Source organism: Larus michahellis, chromosome 1, assembly GCF_964199755.1.
Source record: "Larus michahellis chromosome 1, bLarMic1.1, whole genome shotgun sequence".
Taxonomy (NCBI): domain Eukaryota; kingdom Metazoa; phylum Chordata; class Aves; order Charadriiformes; family Laridae; genus Larus; species Larus michahellis.
The window spans coordinates 129630539-129649912 of record NC_133896.1 but is presented as its reverse complement, the minus strand read 5'-3'; the positions used below and the strand labels follow the sequence as shown (position 1 = coordinate 129649912).

Here is a 19374-nt window from a genome sequence, read left to right as displayed (position 1 = left end):
CGGAGACCTGCATCATTCTGGACCCCATCTCACAGCCATGTAGGATACCCCACAACACCTAAAATCACACTAGATGTGTTTGTTTAGGCAACTGAGCCATCCATGCTCCTCATCAAAAAAATCGGTGGAGCTAAGAGACACTCATTTCACCCCAAAGACGACACCTACTGTTGTTAAACCAAACAGCTTCCCAGACTGACCGCATTTACATCTACTATATTTGCAGCTTGTCATAGGTGTCTCTGGCTGTCACCTTATCCGTTCAACTTCTAAAACAACCCATTTTGAATAATAACTCTGATACAGCACAGTTTTATTAATAACTCTGATAGCACAGTTTTATTACTGCAATTTCCGCCTGGCCATTTATAGGCATGTTTTGGGGAGTTTTTACCAATGGTAGTGAAGGAGAGATGAGAATGTTATACTACAGATACTCTTTTTACTTTAAAAGATGAATCATCTGGCCATTAAAAATAATCTCTGAAGAATGTGAGGCTACTAATTAAAGCAAATATATATATATGTGTGTGTATAAATGTATTATACACATACTATACATATATATTATATATGCTATGTTATGTTATATATTATATATAATCTCTGCATTATTCTCTTTGATTATGTTTTAGGAGGTTTATTTTCTTCTTCCACTTTAAATTCTCTATTCATAGAAAGATAATGCTGTAAGAATAACTTCAGTAGTTTCACCTCTAAAATTGAGATGCAGAGAAGCTGACTTGGCCAAGGTCACACACAGAAAGTCAAAAGTAGGAAAGAACATACAAGTAAAATATTTGAAATGGTTTTCATTTAAGCCTAAGGTTCCAGCTTCTTGAAGGTCAAAAAAGCGGTCAGTAGTATGAAACAACCTTAAACATTTTGTACCTCTAGCACAATACATCAGTACAGAGGAACATCAGTCTTGAAAAGATGACCTTGCAGACTTAACAGACTATATAGATTTTGTGTAACTGTTTTGTTTGCTTAGTATTTTGCATGCGTTTACGCTGTTTTTCCTGTAAACCTAGACCTTCATAACAAGACATTCTTAAGGATAAATTTGCTGTATCCAAGCTTTAGGAGACGAATGACCTTATTCACTTATGGTTTTGGCAAAAATATTGCCTTAGTGGGTATAATTCAGTGGGTATAACTGTCTTCTGCTAAAATGGCTGCAGCTGGCTTTTCTTTGGGCAGATTAATATCGAATAAAAGCATTTCTTTTCCGAATGCTCTGTAAAAATGTGCCCTTATGTCTACAGGAGAGAGGGGAACTGTCTCACCTGGTGTCATGCTCTGGCTGAAAGACAGTCTCACTGAAGGCAGGGGACACGTCCCATGGTAGACCTTGCACAGATGACAGCCGCAAACTAAGTTTCTCTGTGTTGCCTTAACTATTTCATTGTGGATTCCCCCGGCATACTTTATGGAAACTGAGCTCCCTATGGAAACAGGCAGATGGGCTGTTCATAATTATCATTTCAGAAGGGAAGGCTCTTGGTATCTTTCCAAGCCTTCTCAAGAAATCAAAATATTTTGTGTTTGCCACCACCATTTTACGTTTCTAGGAAAATCTCGAAACCACTGATGAGACAAATTTAGTCGCAGATCTTTTGAAAATCTGGTGAAAACTTGGTGATGAAGACAAATCTGTAATTACTATGTGTACCACTCGGAAATGGAGAATTCTGGGAAGCTCTGGTTTACAGAAAAGATATTTCTGTTTCTAGTTGCCCTGGAAACCGTTGAAAATCCACAGAGAAGATTGCTAAAGAGAACTGAGAATGAGGTGGTTAGCTACTTGCTTCTTCCTTGGTGTTGTTCTGCCAAGCAGCCACAAAACAGCAGTTGCTTAGCAGAGTTTTTAATCATTTAAAGAACAGATTTCTCCCATTACCTGTCCAGGCCATTACCTGTAGCTGCCCAAAAGCATGCCATGGCTCTCTTACAAGCCTATACAACAACGGAATGGAATACATAACTAGCAGGAGTTTCACTATGAAGCAGAAGACTCTTAGAAAATGGGTATCAGGTTTAAAGAGGTTGGTCAATGGGCATAATGCTGTCACATGGGACTGAACAGTGCTCCCTTTGTAGATCACTGGTAAAGACAACTACAAAATACATTTCTACAAACCATCCTTCTTTTTTGATGCAGGACTGAAGAGGAGTAGGTGGAGGAATCATATCCCCCACTAGCTATCATTTTGCTCACCAAAATGCTAGTGCACATCAATGTCACTCCTGAGTTGTCCACGCTGGGAAAATGCACTGTGTTTACATTTTTCTAAAACAGCATTTAAAGTAATATTAACCATGATTTTACATGCAGATGAGAGAAAAAAAATAGCTCTGTTTACCATTTGTTGGTTGCAGATATATGGATGGGTGGGCATGTAACATTTTGTCGATACTGATCTTGTAGTGATGTCATCTGATGTGAAGTGACTGGAAATCCTGCCTGACAACACTTAGTAAAGCCAAGATAAACAGCTTTTCGTTTCCTACTTATCAGTTACAGTGAAAGCTTAGCACTTTAAAATCCACACACTGCTAGCCATTTGTCATCTTGAATTTGAACTGGGCTTTCATTTTGTAGTTATTAATATAGAAAAGTTTTTAGCTCAGCTACTCTAAACCTCAGAGAAGTATCTTTCATTTTAATGATTACTAAAGAGAGAGCCATCCAATTTGATGACTGACAAAATTCAAAGACGCAAGTACTCAAATGAGAATACTCAAATGAGAGATTTAACAATTTATTCTTTCAATGGCAAGCAGTAAGGCAGTCAACAAGCCAAACCAGATTTTCCTTGTATATTGTGATGGAGACAAACAGAAGAGGTCAGCTGAATACACTTAAAAGAATTTTCAGTAAAAAGCCGAGCCTGTCGCCATAGGTTGTCTAAAAGTTAACATCTAGCTTCCACTACGTTATATTGCTTTCCTAATTGTACAATTCTACGTCAAGAGGACTTGACATGGATTACCGGATACTTGTAACAATCCCTTAATGCTTCTGTCTTGTAAGTATCCTGGAATACTAACGCAACGCTGCACTCACAATTTCAGGCACGTTGTGCCGACAGTGAAACAATTGGAAATCATTTGTATGTCAGGCATGAGTTTCCATTGCCACGTGTCAAGCAAAAAGTGAACTTTAAAGATAGTTATCCTTGTAAATACGATGGAGGAAAATGTTTCAAAGTAGTAGATGCCCACACAGTGATACACTGATTACCCTGAGTATGTGATGAACTAATGACCACAACAGTACTTGCGATACTGCAATTGCATCCTTCAACAGGATGGTGTCACTCTGAGAAAAATGGAATAAAATAGGGAATACACAGCTGTAAATAACATTGTTCGAAACTGACTGCGCAGACTCATTTTTCATTGTTGTTCTCTTAAGTCTTTTTCTGACAATACTTTGCTACGCAGTATATTTTATTTACTGAAAGCCAAAGACGAGGATCTAGAAGTTTCCATAGATCTGTGCACTTTTGTCACAGGCTGGCAGCGCACGTACTTTGCATTAAGAGAATTAATACATTAATCAAGACTTCAGGTGTCATTCTGAGATAGTACACTGACATTTATTACACAATAGTAGACAGTCCTTTTTTTGATGGCATTATCTTAAAAATTATTTCAGTTGTCTTTGGTGTAATTCTGTGGCTTGACAGCTTGCTGCTGTAGGTATACCTGGAGAAAGATACATCTCTGCATTCTTGTTTGAGTAAAAATAACTAATTAACAGTGTATAAAATTCTAATGTAAAACTACATTCTAAAAAAGACAGTATTTGTACTTTCAGGCTTATTTTGGATTTTGACTATTCACTACAAAACCAACTTAAAGAGAGTCATCTAAAGGATTCTCTTTCTCCAGCAATTTAGAACAATTTTTTATTATTTATTCCTCAAGATAAATCAACATCTGAAATAGCTCAGATGTAGTACAGCTTTCATATACAAAACTGCTATAGTCTCAAAAAAGTTTGCTTTCTTTGGAGAACAAATAAATAATATCAATTTCCGGGGTGAAAAGGAAAACAAACAAACAAACAAAAACTTCTACAGAACTAGAAAGGATTTTTAAGGTGTTTTGTGAAGAATCATAAAACACGTTGGAGACTGTTTACATCAAGTATAATCTCTTAGGAGCTATTTTACATAGCAACATAAACAGCCTTTAATGCTCAGGCGCTTAGAAATAGCATACCAAAATAACTCCTGGGTACTTAAGCAAAACAGATGAAATATAATGAGCAACTCCAAATTAGAATATGTTGATGTTATCTCAAAAACTTAGTGTGTCTCTGGACGATATTAGGCTGCATAAAATGAATTCTTAATGCTAACAGACACAGAGAAAATCTAACTTGGGACTATTAGCCCACACTTGGATGTAGTTGGTGCATTTTTTCCAAATTCTTATAGAAAAAAGTTTTAGTGTCTGGCATTTGTCATGCAGCTCCTACGTGGTTGCAAGTGAATGAGGACTGTCACTACTTACTGCTTTTATTGTGCCACATAGATTAGAGTACTGTGTGTCTCTCCAAAATCCTGTGCTTTTCGTTGAAATCCTGCCTTAATCATGCTGATTATTATCCAGTGCTTAGATAAAAATATGGGCAAAGACAAATTTTCGCCAATAATAACACAGCATGCAGGAAGGTTCTCCAAGATTCCCTGTTCTCCGTACGTTCCTGAAAGGGATGCCCCATGAGTTACTGCTAAAATCTCCACAGCCTCCAAGGCTGTCAAATTCCCCATTTCAAAATACTCTGATATAAAATTGGCAATTTCTGTACAACCGTCACTAATCTTTAAACCCATTCTCGTCTTGTATGAGTAGATTCTTCGAGGCACACCCAATTTAGTAACCAAAGTCCCACCAGCTTTCCCATGAGATTGTCCTCCGTAACATACTGGCACTTGTGGAAGTTCTACCCCAGCAATTGGAAGGCCGGCTTTAAAGCACGGCTTAACTTCTTTCTGTACTCTTGATACAGGACACATTCAGGTTTGCTTTCTTCTTTTTCTCCTCAGAGATGACAACGAAGTGCCTAGTAAGAGATTAAAATTTGCAGCAGTTCTGCCGCTGTGTTTCTAATTATGAGAGTTGTTTTGTGCCTTGGCAAGACGCTGGATAGAATGAAAGTATTTTAAACTTCCTGTAAGAAAACCAGCCTCTGCCAGGGTGGCTCACAATCCCGAACTCACATTAGACCGGTCATCATTGCTGACTTTCCAGTTGAACAGCACAGCACAGGCTCTTGTATTATCCTTGGTACACAGGCAGTGGGAAGTCTTACTCTTCAATACTACTACGATCTATACCCTTATAGCTATAGGTGCAGATCAAGGCTTTGTTTAATATAAAATTCTGCTTAGAGCTCCCTTTGTTTATCTCTCTCTCACACTCTCAATATGAAACCACAAATACTTCACATTTCACACAAACCACAAATGCAATGCTGTGTAAAAGGCGGGGTACTCACGACAAATTTATAAAGCTCTAAATCCGTAACATTGAACCTGGGACATTCCATCAGAATGCCCTGCAGCCCACCTCAGATAGAGTCGTGTCTGATTTTTCAATGCTGGGACATTTATGAAAGCCAGAATGGTAAATATCTTTACACTTGACATTTCAGGACACTGAAAATAAATATTTTCTCAACTAAGTATGTTTTTTTGAGATAACAGTATTAATATTTGTTTAAATTATTATAGCATGAGGTTGCCAAGCAAAGAAGCAACTGACACTATCACAAATCCTTAAAAAGGACAGCGATTAAGTGTACTTGCTTTTTCTTTTGGCAATAGAAAAATAAAGCCTCTGTAGCTCTCAGGAGTGCAATTTTCTCAGGCCCAAGCTATCTCTCCAAAATCCTTTCAATATGCAAAAGCTAACCTCTCCTGTCTCCATTAAAACATATGACAAATTGTACAAAAATATTACAACTCAGTGAGTGACTTCAGATCATGAACACGCTCAGAACTTCACTGAGGACAAAACTACAGGTTTGCCATTTGTGCAAGCAAAATATTTCCTCAGTTGCTCATAGAATGCCACAGTACTAAACACTGTCATTTATTTGAATCGGACGTTTAGAAATTAGTTGAGAATTTGCCCTTTTACATTTACTTTGCCCCTTTTTTGCCTTTTTACAGATCTGACATTCTTTTGTCTGAAGATCCTGTTATTTCTGACCTTCATTCTGCTTCCCGTATATTCATTATAAAATTAAAGACAATACACAGAAGTTCAGGTGAGTTCACAGTTCAGAAATCCAGCCTACATGCACTAAGAAAAAACTCAGATTGCATTAAAAAAGATGTTCTGCCTTTATTCACTCTCATTTGTTTTAGAGTATTTAACAATACTTTTGTTAAATGACTGGATTCACATTAAAAATTCAATTAATAAAAATAAAAGACGTTTTGCTATTCTGAGGGGTAAGATCTGGAAGGTAGTGTCACCTTTGGAGAAAGTAAGCTAAAATTTATCTTAAAAGTTGGCTAAAGCTAAGGAAAGCTAGGGAAAATAGCGGAAGGCAATGGAAGCAAAAAGTAAATGTCTTTTTCTGCGTGATTGCTAAAGGCCCCATTCTAAAGAATAACCACGTACCTATCCAGACAAGACACGGGGACAAAAAATAGTGAATGATAGGCATTTTCTGTAGTTTGGAGTAAGACATTTTTGTTATTCAGCATGAATTATGCAAAGAGAACTATTATCTGAATAAACAGTTTGATATTTTCAGATATAATGGAAAAATTTACCTGCTGAAATTTTGCAGGCGTAAGAGTTGTGCTAGAGCATATTGAAAAGTAATCTGGAGCACCCTTATCTCTAACAGGAGCTAAGTGGCAAGAGCAGACTTGCACTCTGCCCCTCAAAAGTGGGGTATGTGATTGCAATTCATGCCTGCTATAAAAGGCAGTATGTGCATATGCAATTGTATATACAGGCTGAGAGAGTTGGGGTTGTTCAGCCTGGAGAAGAGAAAGCTCCAGGGAGACCTTATAGCGGCCTTCCAGTACCTGAAGGGGGCCTACAGGAAGGCTGGGGAGGGACTCTTTACGAGGGAATGTAGCGATAGGATGAGGAGTAATGGCTTCAAACTTGAAGAGGGTAGATTTAGATTGGATATCAGGAAGAAATTCTTTCCTGTGAGGGTGGTGAGGCACTGGAACAGGTTGCCCAGGCAAGCTGTGGATGCCCCATCCCTGGAAGTGTTCAAGGCCAGGCTGGATGGGGCTTTGAGCAGCCTGGTCTAGTGGGAGGTGTCCCTGCCCAGGGACCCAAACCATTCTATGATTCTATGATATATATGTGTGTAAACATGTAATTGCATATGTGAACATGTATCAGAGAGTGTCCAGGGGCATTAGAACTTCTGAGATGAGCTGCAGAAAGGCGGTTAGAAATTTGCAGGTCCTTATTAACAGTTTATGGATGTCTAGTGGTGCTGTTAACTGTTGTATTGCCACTCTTGCTCCTGAATGTGTAGTTGGTTGATTGCTGGTTAACTGTTATTAATAAATCAATACACCAATTCAATCTTGATTTGATTTAAACCACACAGCTGAACAGTTTTTCCGTGTGACAATCATGAGGGAATAAATCATGAAGAGGAAATAAATGCCTTTTTTTCTAATACAAGAATACAGAGACATCAAATGAAGATACCAAAAGACAGATTCAAGGAAAAAAAAAAAGGAGTTACTTCTTCCAACAACATGTAAAGTTATCTAAGAAGTGTTTGCCAAAATATGTACTGGATGCTAAGCAGGTTAAAAACTGATTGAAAGAAATTCATAGAAGAAAAATGGCTATTAAATAAAATAGATACATCTGCTGAACCACAAATTATTGAACATACTGTGTATATTCAGTATACTGAATGATCACACAGGAGAAGTAACACTGCACGTTTACTCTGTTCTTGTATTTTTTGCCAGGCATTCCCTAGTAGGCACTGGTAGAAAAAAGATATTATACTAGATAGAACTTTAGTCTGAGCAGTTGTCTGTTGTTTTCTCTCTCCATTGCAGGATTTTTTTTTCTCTACTAAAAACTAGTTCAGCAGTACTTCTGCCGCGTTGCTTAAGTACTGCACATAAATCTTTTTGTATCCCATAATAAATACCAAGAACATACTGAATTTCCACAAAAACCACAAGTACCAAACTTTACAAACGAGTATGAGTCAAACTAAATAAAATTCCACTCGTTACGCTAATAGAGTTCCAAAGTCCCCCCAAAGCCCAGAAACACTGGCACAGTGTACAATTTATGTAACGATTCTGTGGAAAACCCTTAGAAGTGCTGGAGTAATGCTCTGCTTTTCCTCTACCACAGGAATGATCCACAAAACAATATCAAATCAGTTCTCAATTCAATGAATTTTCATCCAGACACCACAAAGAAGAGGAGATGCCCGTAGCTTGGCTTCCTTTACTCTCCTGGGAAGATTTATGCTATCGGCGCATGTTAAGAGAGAAACAACAAACGGTCCCCACTTGCCTAAGGATTTATACTAAAAGCTACAGCCAAACAGTAAATGAAGACCCATTTCTATGTGGAATTGGAAGTCACTTGCTTCAAAGTGCTCTCACTTTTTTCCCCTTTTCTCTAGCAAATAGTTTTCATAAGAAATAACAGATTTTTTCTCACAGCACAGTTTTCTTCCAAAGCTGAATTTTAGAATCACAAATAAGTAGATGTCATATCCAAGAAACATGGGTTTAGGCCTATACAAATACTTTTCAATATTACTTTAAGTTTAATCACAGTTACATCCTAATCTTTCCAAAGAAAGATGAAATAACACATCTTAGCTCCACTTAGTTTCAAAAGCAAGTATTTTCACAGCAGTTCAGTGATAACGCAGCACTTGTGAGAAATAAGAGAGGACTCCGTTGTTAGAGCGCGCTGTTTTCTGGGGAAGTGCATTTAACTGTTAAAACATTCCACTCTATCAGAATATGAGGATACTTACCCTTTTCAGACAACTTACACATGCTGATGTCAAGACAATGTATTCCAGAAAATCCCAAAGCTTGAAAGAAATTTTACAGGGACAAAATACAGTCACTGGACTAACTTTTTGCTACAGTTAGGGCATACAGCATGTGACTGAAAGTGATCTTACCTTCAAATGCGGTATATGGAAGGGGTGACTGAGGTAAGAAGGATTGAACCGCACTAGAATCTACTGTCAAACTATTAATCTACCACAGCCTTTTTAGAAAATAAATGCTGGAGACATTGTGTCAGAGGTAGTTTAATGCCAGTATCTTACAAAACGACATTAAAAATGTTTCATAGTCTCAACATAAGTATTGATTCTATTAACATTTTTATTGAATGACATTTATTCATTTTGATTCCTTTCTTCTCCTGTCCTCATTTTCAAATGGGATTTAAATAGCTATTTTTCTAGGGAATGTCAATACTGAGATCTGTTTACAAAAATTTCTCAGACCACCCACAGTATTTAAGTAATAACACTGTATGACGAGTGCCAATCCCTTCTTTTGCCAGTTCAAACACGAACAGTTGAAAGAATAATGCAATATCTTACGAAGTCACAAAAATAATTTGCAAGATTTTTTTGTGTATTTTAAGGAAACTCCAGAAGTATTAACATACTCTGTCTTTTCCAAAAACAGTTCAGACTTTCATGCCCTTTTCTCCTCTATTCCATCTGGCTTCTTGGTTTATTACATCATCCTCTTTTTGGAGACCACAGAAGTGATTTTTGGGAGGGCAAAACACAAACCTCCTCAAACAAAGAGAAGCTTAGGCCCTCATCCTGAAAACATACACTTCACACCGCAACAAAGTATATTCCCCTCCTCGAGAATCTTAGATGACTAATGTAATTTAGTCTTTTGTTGGTAGATATTGAATCTTTTGTTTATTGCACAGTATACACAACTAAATAATGTTTTACAGGTGTGTATTTTCAAATTCTTAATTACATCTAATCACCAAATGTGATAGTCAAAAATTATGCCTAAACAGATGCATTCTTACTCTAATGTAATCTAGGGCAGATTCTGAGACTTGTATTTGTCTTTTTGCACATAATTTTGTGCTGACATCAAAATAAGAAACCAACCTTAAGGCCTTCAAAAAAGCCCAGGCCACCATTTACCCAGGCTTGTATTGCCATGCAAATTTGGCAGCTTGTCCTTTCTTTAATTTACCCTGAGTACTCAAACATTTTACCAATATATGAGCAGAAGGAAAGCAGGGGGAATACAGAGTGATACCAAAATTTAAAAATATGTATCTTTGATGATAGTATTACTGACACTTCTTTTGTATAAGGCACATTAACAAGCAAGCTATCCCGGAACTAAAACGAATGCATTACCTTAGGAAATCTGATGCAAAGGCAAAGAAGGTTACACTGTTACAATGTATAATTCATGTTGTCAGCATGACATTATAATTTAATTAAGAGGCAAACGCATTTTGCCTCCTCAGCAATTATTTTTTAAAATCTGTGTCATACGTGATAAAGATGATTGTGTAAATGACTCTATCAACAATTTATATGATTTCTCTCATAAAAGCTTCCCAAATCTAAACATTTTCTTCAGTCCTTTTCAAGAAATTGGCACTTAAATATATGCATAATAATATATTTTGACTACATTAAAAAAAACTGTAAGTTATAAAAATCAATCTGACATAGTTCCAGAGTTTCCTGAATAGGCTTACTGCATGTCCAGTAGTTCCTGCTACTTTAGTGTTAAATAATGAGGTAGCACATTGTTCCAAAATTGTTCTGAATTATGTAAACCGTTTGCTACATGCTGTTTGGACTTCATTTTTTGTTTAGAGCTGTGTGGTAAAGCAGTACTTTCCGTCTTCCCTGACTTCCTGGTTTTGCTTTTCTTTTGTGGAAGCTTATTACTATCATTTTTTCTTTTACCTTTTGCTTTTTCCTCTTCCTCTCCTTCTTCCTCCTCGCCCTCATCCTCTTCTTCCTCCTCTCCCACATCCCCTTCCTCCTCTTCTTTCCCCTCTCCCTGTTCCTCTTCTTGTTCCTCCTCTCCCTCTTCCCCTTCTTCTTCTTCACCTTCTTCTTCCTCTCCTCCCTCTTCCACTTCTCCCTCTTCCTCCCCTCCTTCTTCTTCCTCCCCTCCCTCTTCCTCCTCTCCCTCTTCTTCCTCCCCTCCCTCTTCCTCCCCTCCCTCTTCTTCCTCTCCCTCTTCTTCCTCCCCTCCCTCTTCTTCCTCTCCCTCTTCTTCCTCCCCCTCTTCTTTCTCCCCTCCCTCTTCTTCCTCTCCCTCTTCTTCCTCCCCTCCCTCTCCTTCCTCTCCCTCTTCTTTCTCCACTCCCTCTTCTCCCTCTCCTTCTTCTACTCCCTCTTCTTCTTCCTCCCCTTCTCCCTCATCTTCTTCCACCCCTTCTCCCTCTTCTTCATCTTCTCCTTCTTCTTCTCCACCTTCCTCTTCATTTTCCCACTCCTCTTCCTCCTTCTTTTCATCTTCTTCCCCCTCCTTCCCTTTTGCTTCTGCCTCTGCTCCTTCCTCTTCCTCCTCCTCTTCTCTTTCCTCTTCCACTTCATCCTCCCCCTCTTCTCCTTCTTCTTCCACTCCATCCTCTCCCACCTCCTTAGTCCTCCTATTCATATTTTCTTCTTCCTGTTCTTCTTCAGACAACTCTTCTTCTTCCCTCCCTGCCAATGATCCTTCTAACTCCTCCTCTTCACCCTCTTTGTCTTTTTCATTCTCCCTTTCTTTTTCTTCTTCATTTTCTTTTTCATCTTCTCCTTCCTCTTCTGCCTCCACCTCTTTTTCTTCCTCCCCCTCTGTATCTTCACCTCCTTCCTCACTCTCATCTCTTCCCTCACTTTTAACCTGTTCCTTCTTTTCTTTTTCAGTGTCTTCCTCTTTCGCATACTCTTCCATATCCTCCTCTTCTCCCTCACTCAGCATTTCTTCTTCCTCCCTCAGCCTGCCTTCCTCGTCTTCTTGCTCTTTGCCTTCTTCCTGATTAATCTCTTCAGTCTTTTCTGCACCCTCATTCTCACTGTCTCTTTCAGCCTGTGATTTCTCTCTTTCATTTTCTTCCTCATTATCTTTTCCCTCTTCATCTTCCTCTCTTTCTACTGAAACTTCATCTCTGTCTTTTTTAACCTCGCTCCCTTCTTCCTCCTCCTCTAGTTCACCTTCACTGTCAACTGTTTCATCTAGTTTTTCTTTTTCACTTTCACCCTTTTCACTGCCCTCACTCTCCCGCTCTTGGTTAGATTCCTCCTCATTCTTAGTTTCTAACTGCCTGTCTTCATCAGATTTAGTTTCAGAGTTTGTTTCCTCCTCATTCAGATTTTTTATTTCAGCCTCTTCTACATATTCTTTCTCATTGTTTGTAGCTTGTATCTCCTCAATCTCACTGTCGTCTTTTTCTAAGTCCAAATCTTTCACATTTTCTACTATTTTCATTGCCTTCTGGATCCCTCTGTTTTCATAGTACTCCTCTTCTTCTTCCCTACTCTTATGTACGTATTTTGCAAGATCATTACTACTTTCCTCAGATGAAGATGGTGACATAGTTAAGGCTATTTGTTTTAAAAATTGATCCTTTCTTTTAAAACCCCTATGCTCTTCACTACTTTCTTCTCTGACACAGATTCTTTCACGTTTATCAGATTTCTCAACAACATCCTTTATTTTGTTTCGACTCTCTACTGCTTCTTGACTTCCTTGCTTTGTAATAGGATTGTATTTTTGTACAATTAATGAATCAGACTGGGGCCGATCCCTAGATGCAGATGGAAGTACATCTATTTTAAGGGATTGCTTAGATTTAACAGTTTTTGAGTTTTTGTTGGAAGAACTTGGTTTTTCAGTCAGAATTTGTTTTTCAGTGGGGCGATTATAAGTTACTTCCTCTCTGACAAATTCAGGATTTTCCACATTTTCTTTTTCCCTTTTCACTAATCTAGCAGTTTGTCGAACACCACTTTTCAAAGTACTAACACTTTGTGCATGCTCAGGTTTACCTTTCATTGTATTTTTTTTGGCCACAGGCTTCCCTGCAAAGGCACCACTTTTTTCTAAATCTTGTGCCAGTGATTCTGAAAGGGAAGACTGCTTTTGTAAAGAGCCAGTGTCTTTTGAGGCCTCCTTCATGAAATCAGAATCCTTGTTTTTCAGCCCACCCTTACCATCTCTTTTCAGTTTCACATTTTTATTGTTCTTCTATTCCACGTGAGAAGCAGAAAATTAAAAAGAAAGAAGGAAAGCATTAAGGACAAACGACAGCAAAAGAAAAAGGTTACAAAAATATCAGAACAATGAAAGAAACAATTTGTATGAGGGGACTAAAAGACGGGATAAAAGGTAGAGTCTTTTACATGAAATGAATTTACAACCGCACATACTAGAAGAATGTAACATTACGTTGATGATAAATGTACTACTACTGCTTTTTCACTATCCAAGCACTCAAAGTGGATGCAAGAACTGTGCAGCCTGTATCATGTCCCGTAAGCTAGAGCACATGCAACGTGTGAGGCTGTGCAAACAGAAGGAAAGAACTACAGTTCTCTTACACCTTCCTCCACCTTCCCCCGTGGGAAATCTTCTGATGCGCTCACTGTTATGCTTTTTCTAGTCAGTCTGAAAATCTGTTGTCTTTCTGCTTTAAATTTTAAACTTATTTAACAAATTCTGCAGATTTTTTTTTTAATATAAAGTAAAATTATAAGGAAATATACCAAAATGCTGAAATGCTGAGATCACTTTAGGAGTGAAACAGAAAGATAATGCAAAAGTATTTTAATTTCATAATTAAAAGCAGTATTTTTGCTCTTTTAACTATACTCCACGGTGAATTTCTGTAAATAAAATATTTACTTACATTGTGTCCTAAAAGTCAATTAAAATATTTTAATATCAACAAACCAGTAGACATGTATATTACCAGCATAAGTTACAAAGTGTATATGGTAGTCTTTTGTTCACCTTAAACTGGTGAAGTATTATATACTGTCATCTCAAACTATGCTTGATATGAGGAGTTCTATATGCATGCACAAATTCTCTCTGACTTCTGTCAGCTTCTTATAATTTTACCTCAGGGATATTCAGAAAACTAGCAAGAGGCGGCCTACAAAATTTGCCTAGCTTTTTTTTAAAAAAACAAAACAATAAGCTACAAGGATAATACGTGACTTATAGATCTTTTAAACATCAGTATAAGTGTATACATATATATTAGTAACAGTACCTTTTGTTTTTGGAGTGGTGATAATTTTAAGGACTGGTCACTGGGATTCAATTTCATTGCATGTGTCTGCAAAGATAAGATCTCTATTAAAAAAAATAAATATAACTAACAGGGAAAGCAGCATCAAAGCCCAGTTCTACTAAACAGAGCTATTTTAAGTTATATGAACATTTTAATACTGTTGCATAGTCAGGTTGAGACAAATCTGTATAATCACTCAACTCACCTATTTCACTTCCACTCCCTCATTTATTCCTTATCAAGAGAGAGAGAGAGAGTGGTAACCAGCTCAGATGTCAACATCTAAACTGTCTGTAGAGACTGAAAGCTACACGCCCCCTCTTACAGCCCACCAGCACATTTTAGATACACCTTTCACTCACCACGAAGCTGTGGCTACAAATAGAATACCTTAACCCCTTATCATCACAACCTTCAACTTAACATCCCGTTTGACACCACAGCCTTGAAAGAACATGCTCAAAGAAACATAAAATATATAGAAGAAATTTTCATTGGAATCTAATGCCTTTATCTCTTCTATATAAAGCAAGAAAAAAGAAAAGGCAAGGCAATGTAGAATACTACTAGATGGGCAAGTATAGTGAGATTTTGGTCATCCCTTCCCATATACTCCAAATGACAAGATGATGTTCTCTGCTGCTGTTTGTTAACTGCTTATGGTTTAACCACCATATTGTTTTTCAACACAGTGAGCACAGACAGTTCTGGTCTCCAACTCCCAAGAATTTGTATCATCAATATGATATTAAAGGTTTTGTCTCCTCTTGTCACACTTGTCAATATGATGTATGTTGCCACAATTGAGAAAAGTTGAAACAACTATGCTGTAACAGATTATTTGCATTCAGATTCAAGAAGAGCAATCATTTTTCTTCGTATTTTGACAAGTTTGCCAGACAGAATTTTTCAAATTTACTGTTCCATTCTGATAGATGTTTTAAAATTGATTCATAATCGGTACAAAAATGAGAAGGAAGTCTAGCACAAAAAGTGTGCAATATGTTATAATAATGAAGGCCACACTACGCATTATATCTGAAAACAATTTTTTCCTTGTAAATGAAAAGAAAGTTTTATAACTATTAAATAAATGGTGTGCACAAACAGATTTTTAAATTACTAAGGACTGTTAAGTGCAAACAAGCAATAATTCCTGTAAAATGTGCAATTCGTCCAGCATAACTGACAATGTATCTGAAGCAGAGCCCACAGTGAGTTGCTCATTTGTTTCCATTCCGTTGAAGTTAAAAAAAAAAGACAAAAACCAACATGCTTTCTGCACTGCATCCAAGGCCAGGACATGCCCTATCTGCCGAGAGACCAAAATGTTTGTGAAGGTGTACAAATGATAAGGTGAATATACTTTTTAAGTAAGAGAAATATGTAGGAACATGCTTGGGAATCATCAAATAATCAAAATGTCTGCCTTTTGGTCTTCCCCTTAATATGATCCACCTGTAATAAAAAAGCTCTTCTCAGAACAGGAAAAGACAGCTTTCTGCTTAATTTCCTGCAGTTCTCTTTCTTGGAAATCATCAAGATGAGGAAGGTCAGAGATAAAGATCACCATGTGGTATCCAGTGTCCTTCTCCTTTTCCTTCTGATACCCAGAGCTGGGGAGGGGCTGCACTATTTGGACTGCTTGAATTGCATAATACAACATTACTTGGAAAATTAAAACAAACTTTAGCATTGGATAATGATGATGCATGCTCATTTAACAGTATATCAGTATTTCTTGATGCCACATACAATGTTCTGTGCTAACCAGGAGTTCTGTACTAGAACCTGAAACATGATTTAGCTGCTTTGTTCTTCCCCTGCATAAAAACTACTGAATCACAGATTCATTAGTGGAATATATTACCATATTTAGGATGTCAGTTGTATCTCCAAGGTTTCTGTCGTTATTTTCATTATCTGAATCTTCTTCTGCAGAGTCTTCACCAGGTTTCTCTTTTTGATGATTCTTTTCTTTAAGGTAAAACAGGGGGAAATAAACAAATACTATAGGAACCAGTGATATATAGCAAACAGAAGACCCCACTCTTGTAAAACAGAGATTCTCTCTATTTCACTGACATGGGACTGAAGTCCTGAGATTCCTCACTCCTCCAGCCTAAGACGCAGCAGAAACACTTCCACCTCCTTTTTGTCATATTAACATTAGAGGTAGCTCAGCAATCTGGTCTTAATGCACTGTAGATCTTTGGCCATTTCTGCAGGCTTTCAAAGCATCAATATTACACGGAACAAAGCTTCTTTTGGATAATCTCTTTAATAATAGTGTACCAATTAGACTAAATTAACTGCAGTCGTATTATCTACATTGCACATTATCTGTGTAATGGATGGAGAGACAGTGAGTTTAACTCCAGTGCAGCATCATAAAAATGTATCTACACCATTTTCAGGTTCACCTCAAGTTCATCAGGTGTATGACCAGTTTCATGTGGCACAAAACCTCTGGTTTTAGGCCTCAGAAGAGTCTAAAGACAATTCAAATTTCACTGCATTGCTTTCCTGGAATGAGAATGCTAATGGACATGCTGGCAGCTTTACAAATAATCATCTTAATTCTAACTGAATTAATTACTTTTAAATTGGATTTGACTCTCCAGTAAATCTGAGCATTGCATTCTGCAATCTTCAGCATTGCTCTTCCCAGGAAATCACACATGCCCAGGAACCCAGATGAAGTCCAGAACTGCTCTAGAAAATCTGTGCGAAAGTCCAGCACTGTATCAGTATCATTGTTACCCAGGCTTTTGCAGTAGCTAGAATATTGCAAATCCTTATTATCTTAGATAACAGAGAGCGAAGAGTACTTTTGCATTTCCAAGTGAAGAAGAAAGCTCCTATAAGAATTGGTAGACCTCTTTTCTTATCCAAGGTCTCCTGTAGGCCTTCCTGTGTCTTTACAACTGTTCCTTATCAATTTTTTTCTGTAATTCTGTTTTTCTTTCATGAAAATGGAGAAAGTGGTTACTAATCTTACAGTATTTTTGTGAAGTCACATTTCTACAGGTTTGAGGAACCTCAGGTACAATTCAGAAGTTGCTTTTCTTTCACTCAACCCTCCTCTAAATGCTTAAGCACATTTTCCAAACATAAATCACATGTGAGGCAATTTCTTGTATGCATGTTTCGACTTTCACATTTGCATTCTGACAGAACCTTTTGAGGTAAGACTGAAGTTAAACCTTCTTTCATGATCAAACTGAGCATTTGTTTATGAATGATGAAAGCCAAACTACATAGTTCTCAGAAAACAGCAACAAGATGTGGGGACACTTCACCTTTTTCATGGTCTCTTTTCACAGGTTCAGCTTTAGGAAGACTTGGTGCAGAAAACCAGAGTGGGCTAGTGTTGCTAGTCACAGGCAATGAAGAGTTTAAGAACCGTTCTCCCAGTGGAGGAAGAGTTCGTGCCATTCGAATAAACTGTTCTGGTGACTTCTCCTTTAGAAGATTAAAAAAAAAAAAGAGAATAAAAGTAGAAGAATAAAATGTAAGCAACCTCTCACATTTAACAGTGGTATTTTCCTTTAGTTGATGGTACAGTGTTGTAACTGTATTGTAACTTTCAATTTCTTGAATATTTTAATTATTTTTTAAAAGTGGAGAGATCTAGTGGGATTTTGGGACCAGTGTAGATATTAATTCTTCTTTTTATACATTAAAATTAAACACGCATTTTAAGGAGTTATATTTATCTGCGGGGCGTATGCTGTGATTTTAGTTTTAAAAGTTATTTTGTTTCCTAAAACAAGTATGGCAACTCTAAACAGCTCTGAATTTACCCTCTCTCGACGTCGCATTCGTGCCGATGTTAGTTGTAAAGTGTTTGTTAGTAGTGGGTCTCCGCTCATTTTAGATATAGTAGCAGTCAAACGGCTCTCATATAAATCGTCTAAGAGTGTTTCTTCAGATCCTTTAGGTCTTGGAGCAGCAAAAACTAGCATGTGACAACCACCACAAGCAACCTATAGCACCAAAAAAGGGTCTGCTTATTTGGTTTGCAAGTATCAATACAAGGATCTAATTTTCTTACAATCGTCTCTAGGGACTTAGAGATTAAGAAAACCATAACAAAAGTAAGAGATGTCAAAGTGCTTCAAATTTAGCTCCTAATGACGTTAGCAAGATAAAAGTATGTAATTACAATTACTAATGACTAGTGATCTATGTTCATTTCTTCCTACTTAAATACAACATATTTGGATTGAACAGAACACACGATAGGTCTATCAAATTATTGATACAGAAGAAAGCAAAGATATTTCCACTGATTTTGAAGTGATTGGAGCTAATTATTTTTATGCAAGTCAAATGTGGGCAATACTGATAACTTCAGTGATACAAACCTAGATACTTTATCACAAAATCCACAAAATGTAATGCGAAGTCCTACATCCTCCAACAGATAAAGTATAATTACATAAAGATCAGATGTTTCACTTCCTAAAAAGTTTAAATCCCTTACCACTTCTGATAAAACTTCCTTAAACTCTAAGTCCAGTAAACAAACAGAAGTGAGCCGCAGACTTAGTCCCAAATTTTGCTCAATCCTGTGTCATGTTTGTATTTTTGATGCTGGCAATTCTGTGATACTTATTTCTTAAACACCTCAGGAAATAGACTAAAGCAATGCCCTTCAAAGAAAACTGTATTTCTCCTGTCTCATTCCATTTGGACTCAAAAAAGCAACTCCTCAAATTTTCCTAAGATTTAATAAACATCCCACTGCACAAATAATCATTAAAATTAAAAGATGCCACTCTGGTGTTTTCAGAACAGATATTAGTTTCCCCCCTACTGCCAACAATCTAAGAGCAACAAATATTTAATTTTATAGGCTACTACCAGCTCTATACACAAAAACACTATAGCACAACACTACCGAATAAAACCCTACAAAGCAGTCTATATGTGTAGTCCAAGCCAAGTACATTCTAAACTAAATGAACAGTGTGATAAGTAAATATAATTTCCTTTTTCTTTCAATTCGTGTTGTCTACTAATTAAATGTTGTAGAAAAAAATGTATGATATTTCAACTCTCATTAATACC

At 37.2% G+C, this 19374-nt stretch overlaps 1 protein-coding gene across 3 annotated transcripts in view; it reads right to left on the bottom strand.

Annotated features, from left to right (window-relative positions):
• Window positions 1-9302: 9302 nt before the first annotated feature.
• Window positions 9303-19374, bottom strand: part of RPGR (retinitis pigmentosa GTPase regulator) — a 46957-nt gene continuing 36885 nt past the window's right edge. For all 3 annotated transcript variants that reach the window (XM_074603986.1, XM_074603994.1, XM_074604005.1), the window contains 5 exons: window positions 18105-18287; window positions 17601-17763; window positions 16169-16275; window positions 14278-14343; window positions 9303-13247 (listed from right to left, as the gene is read on the bottom strand). In XM_074603986.1, coding sequence (XP_074460087.1) covers window positions 10779-13247; window positions 14278-14343; window positions 16169-16275; window positions 17601-17763; window positions 18105-18287 — 2988 coding nt within the window. In that variant the 3' untranslated portion in view covers window positions 9303-10778. The remainder of the gene's footprint in view (window positions 13248-14277; window positions 14344-16168; window positions 16276-17600; window positions 17764-18104; window positions 18288-19374) is intronic.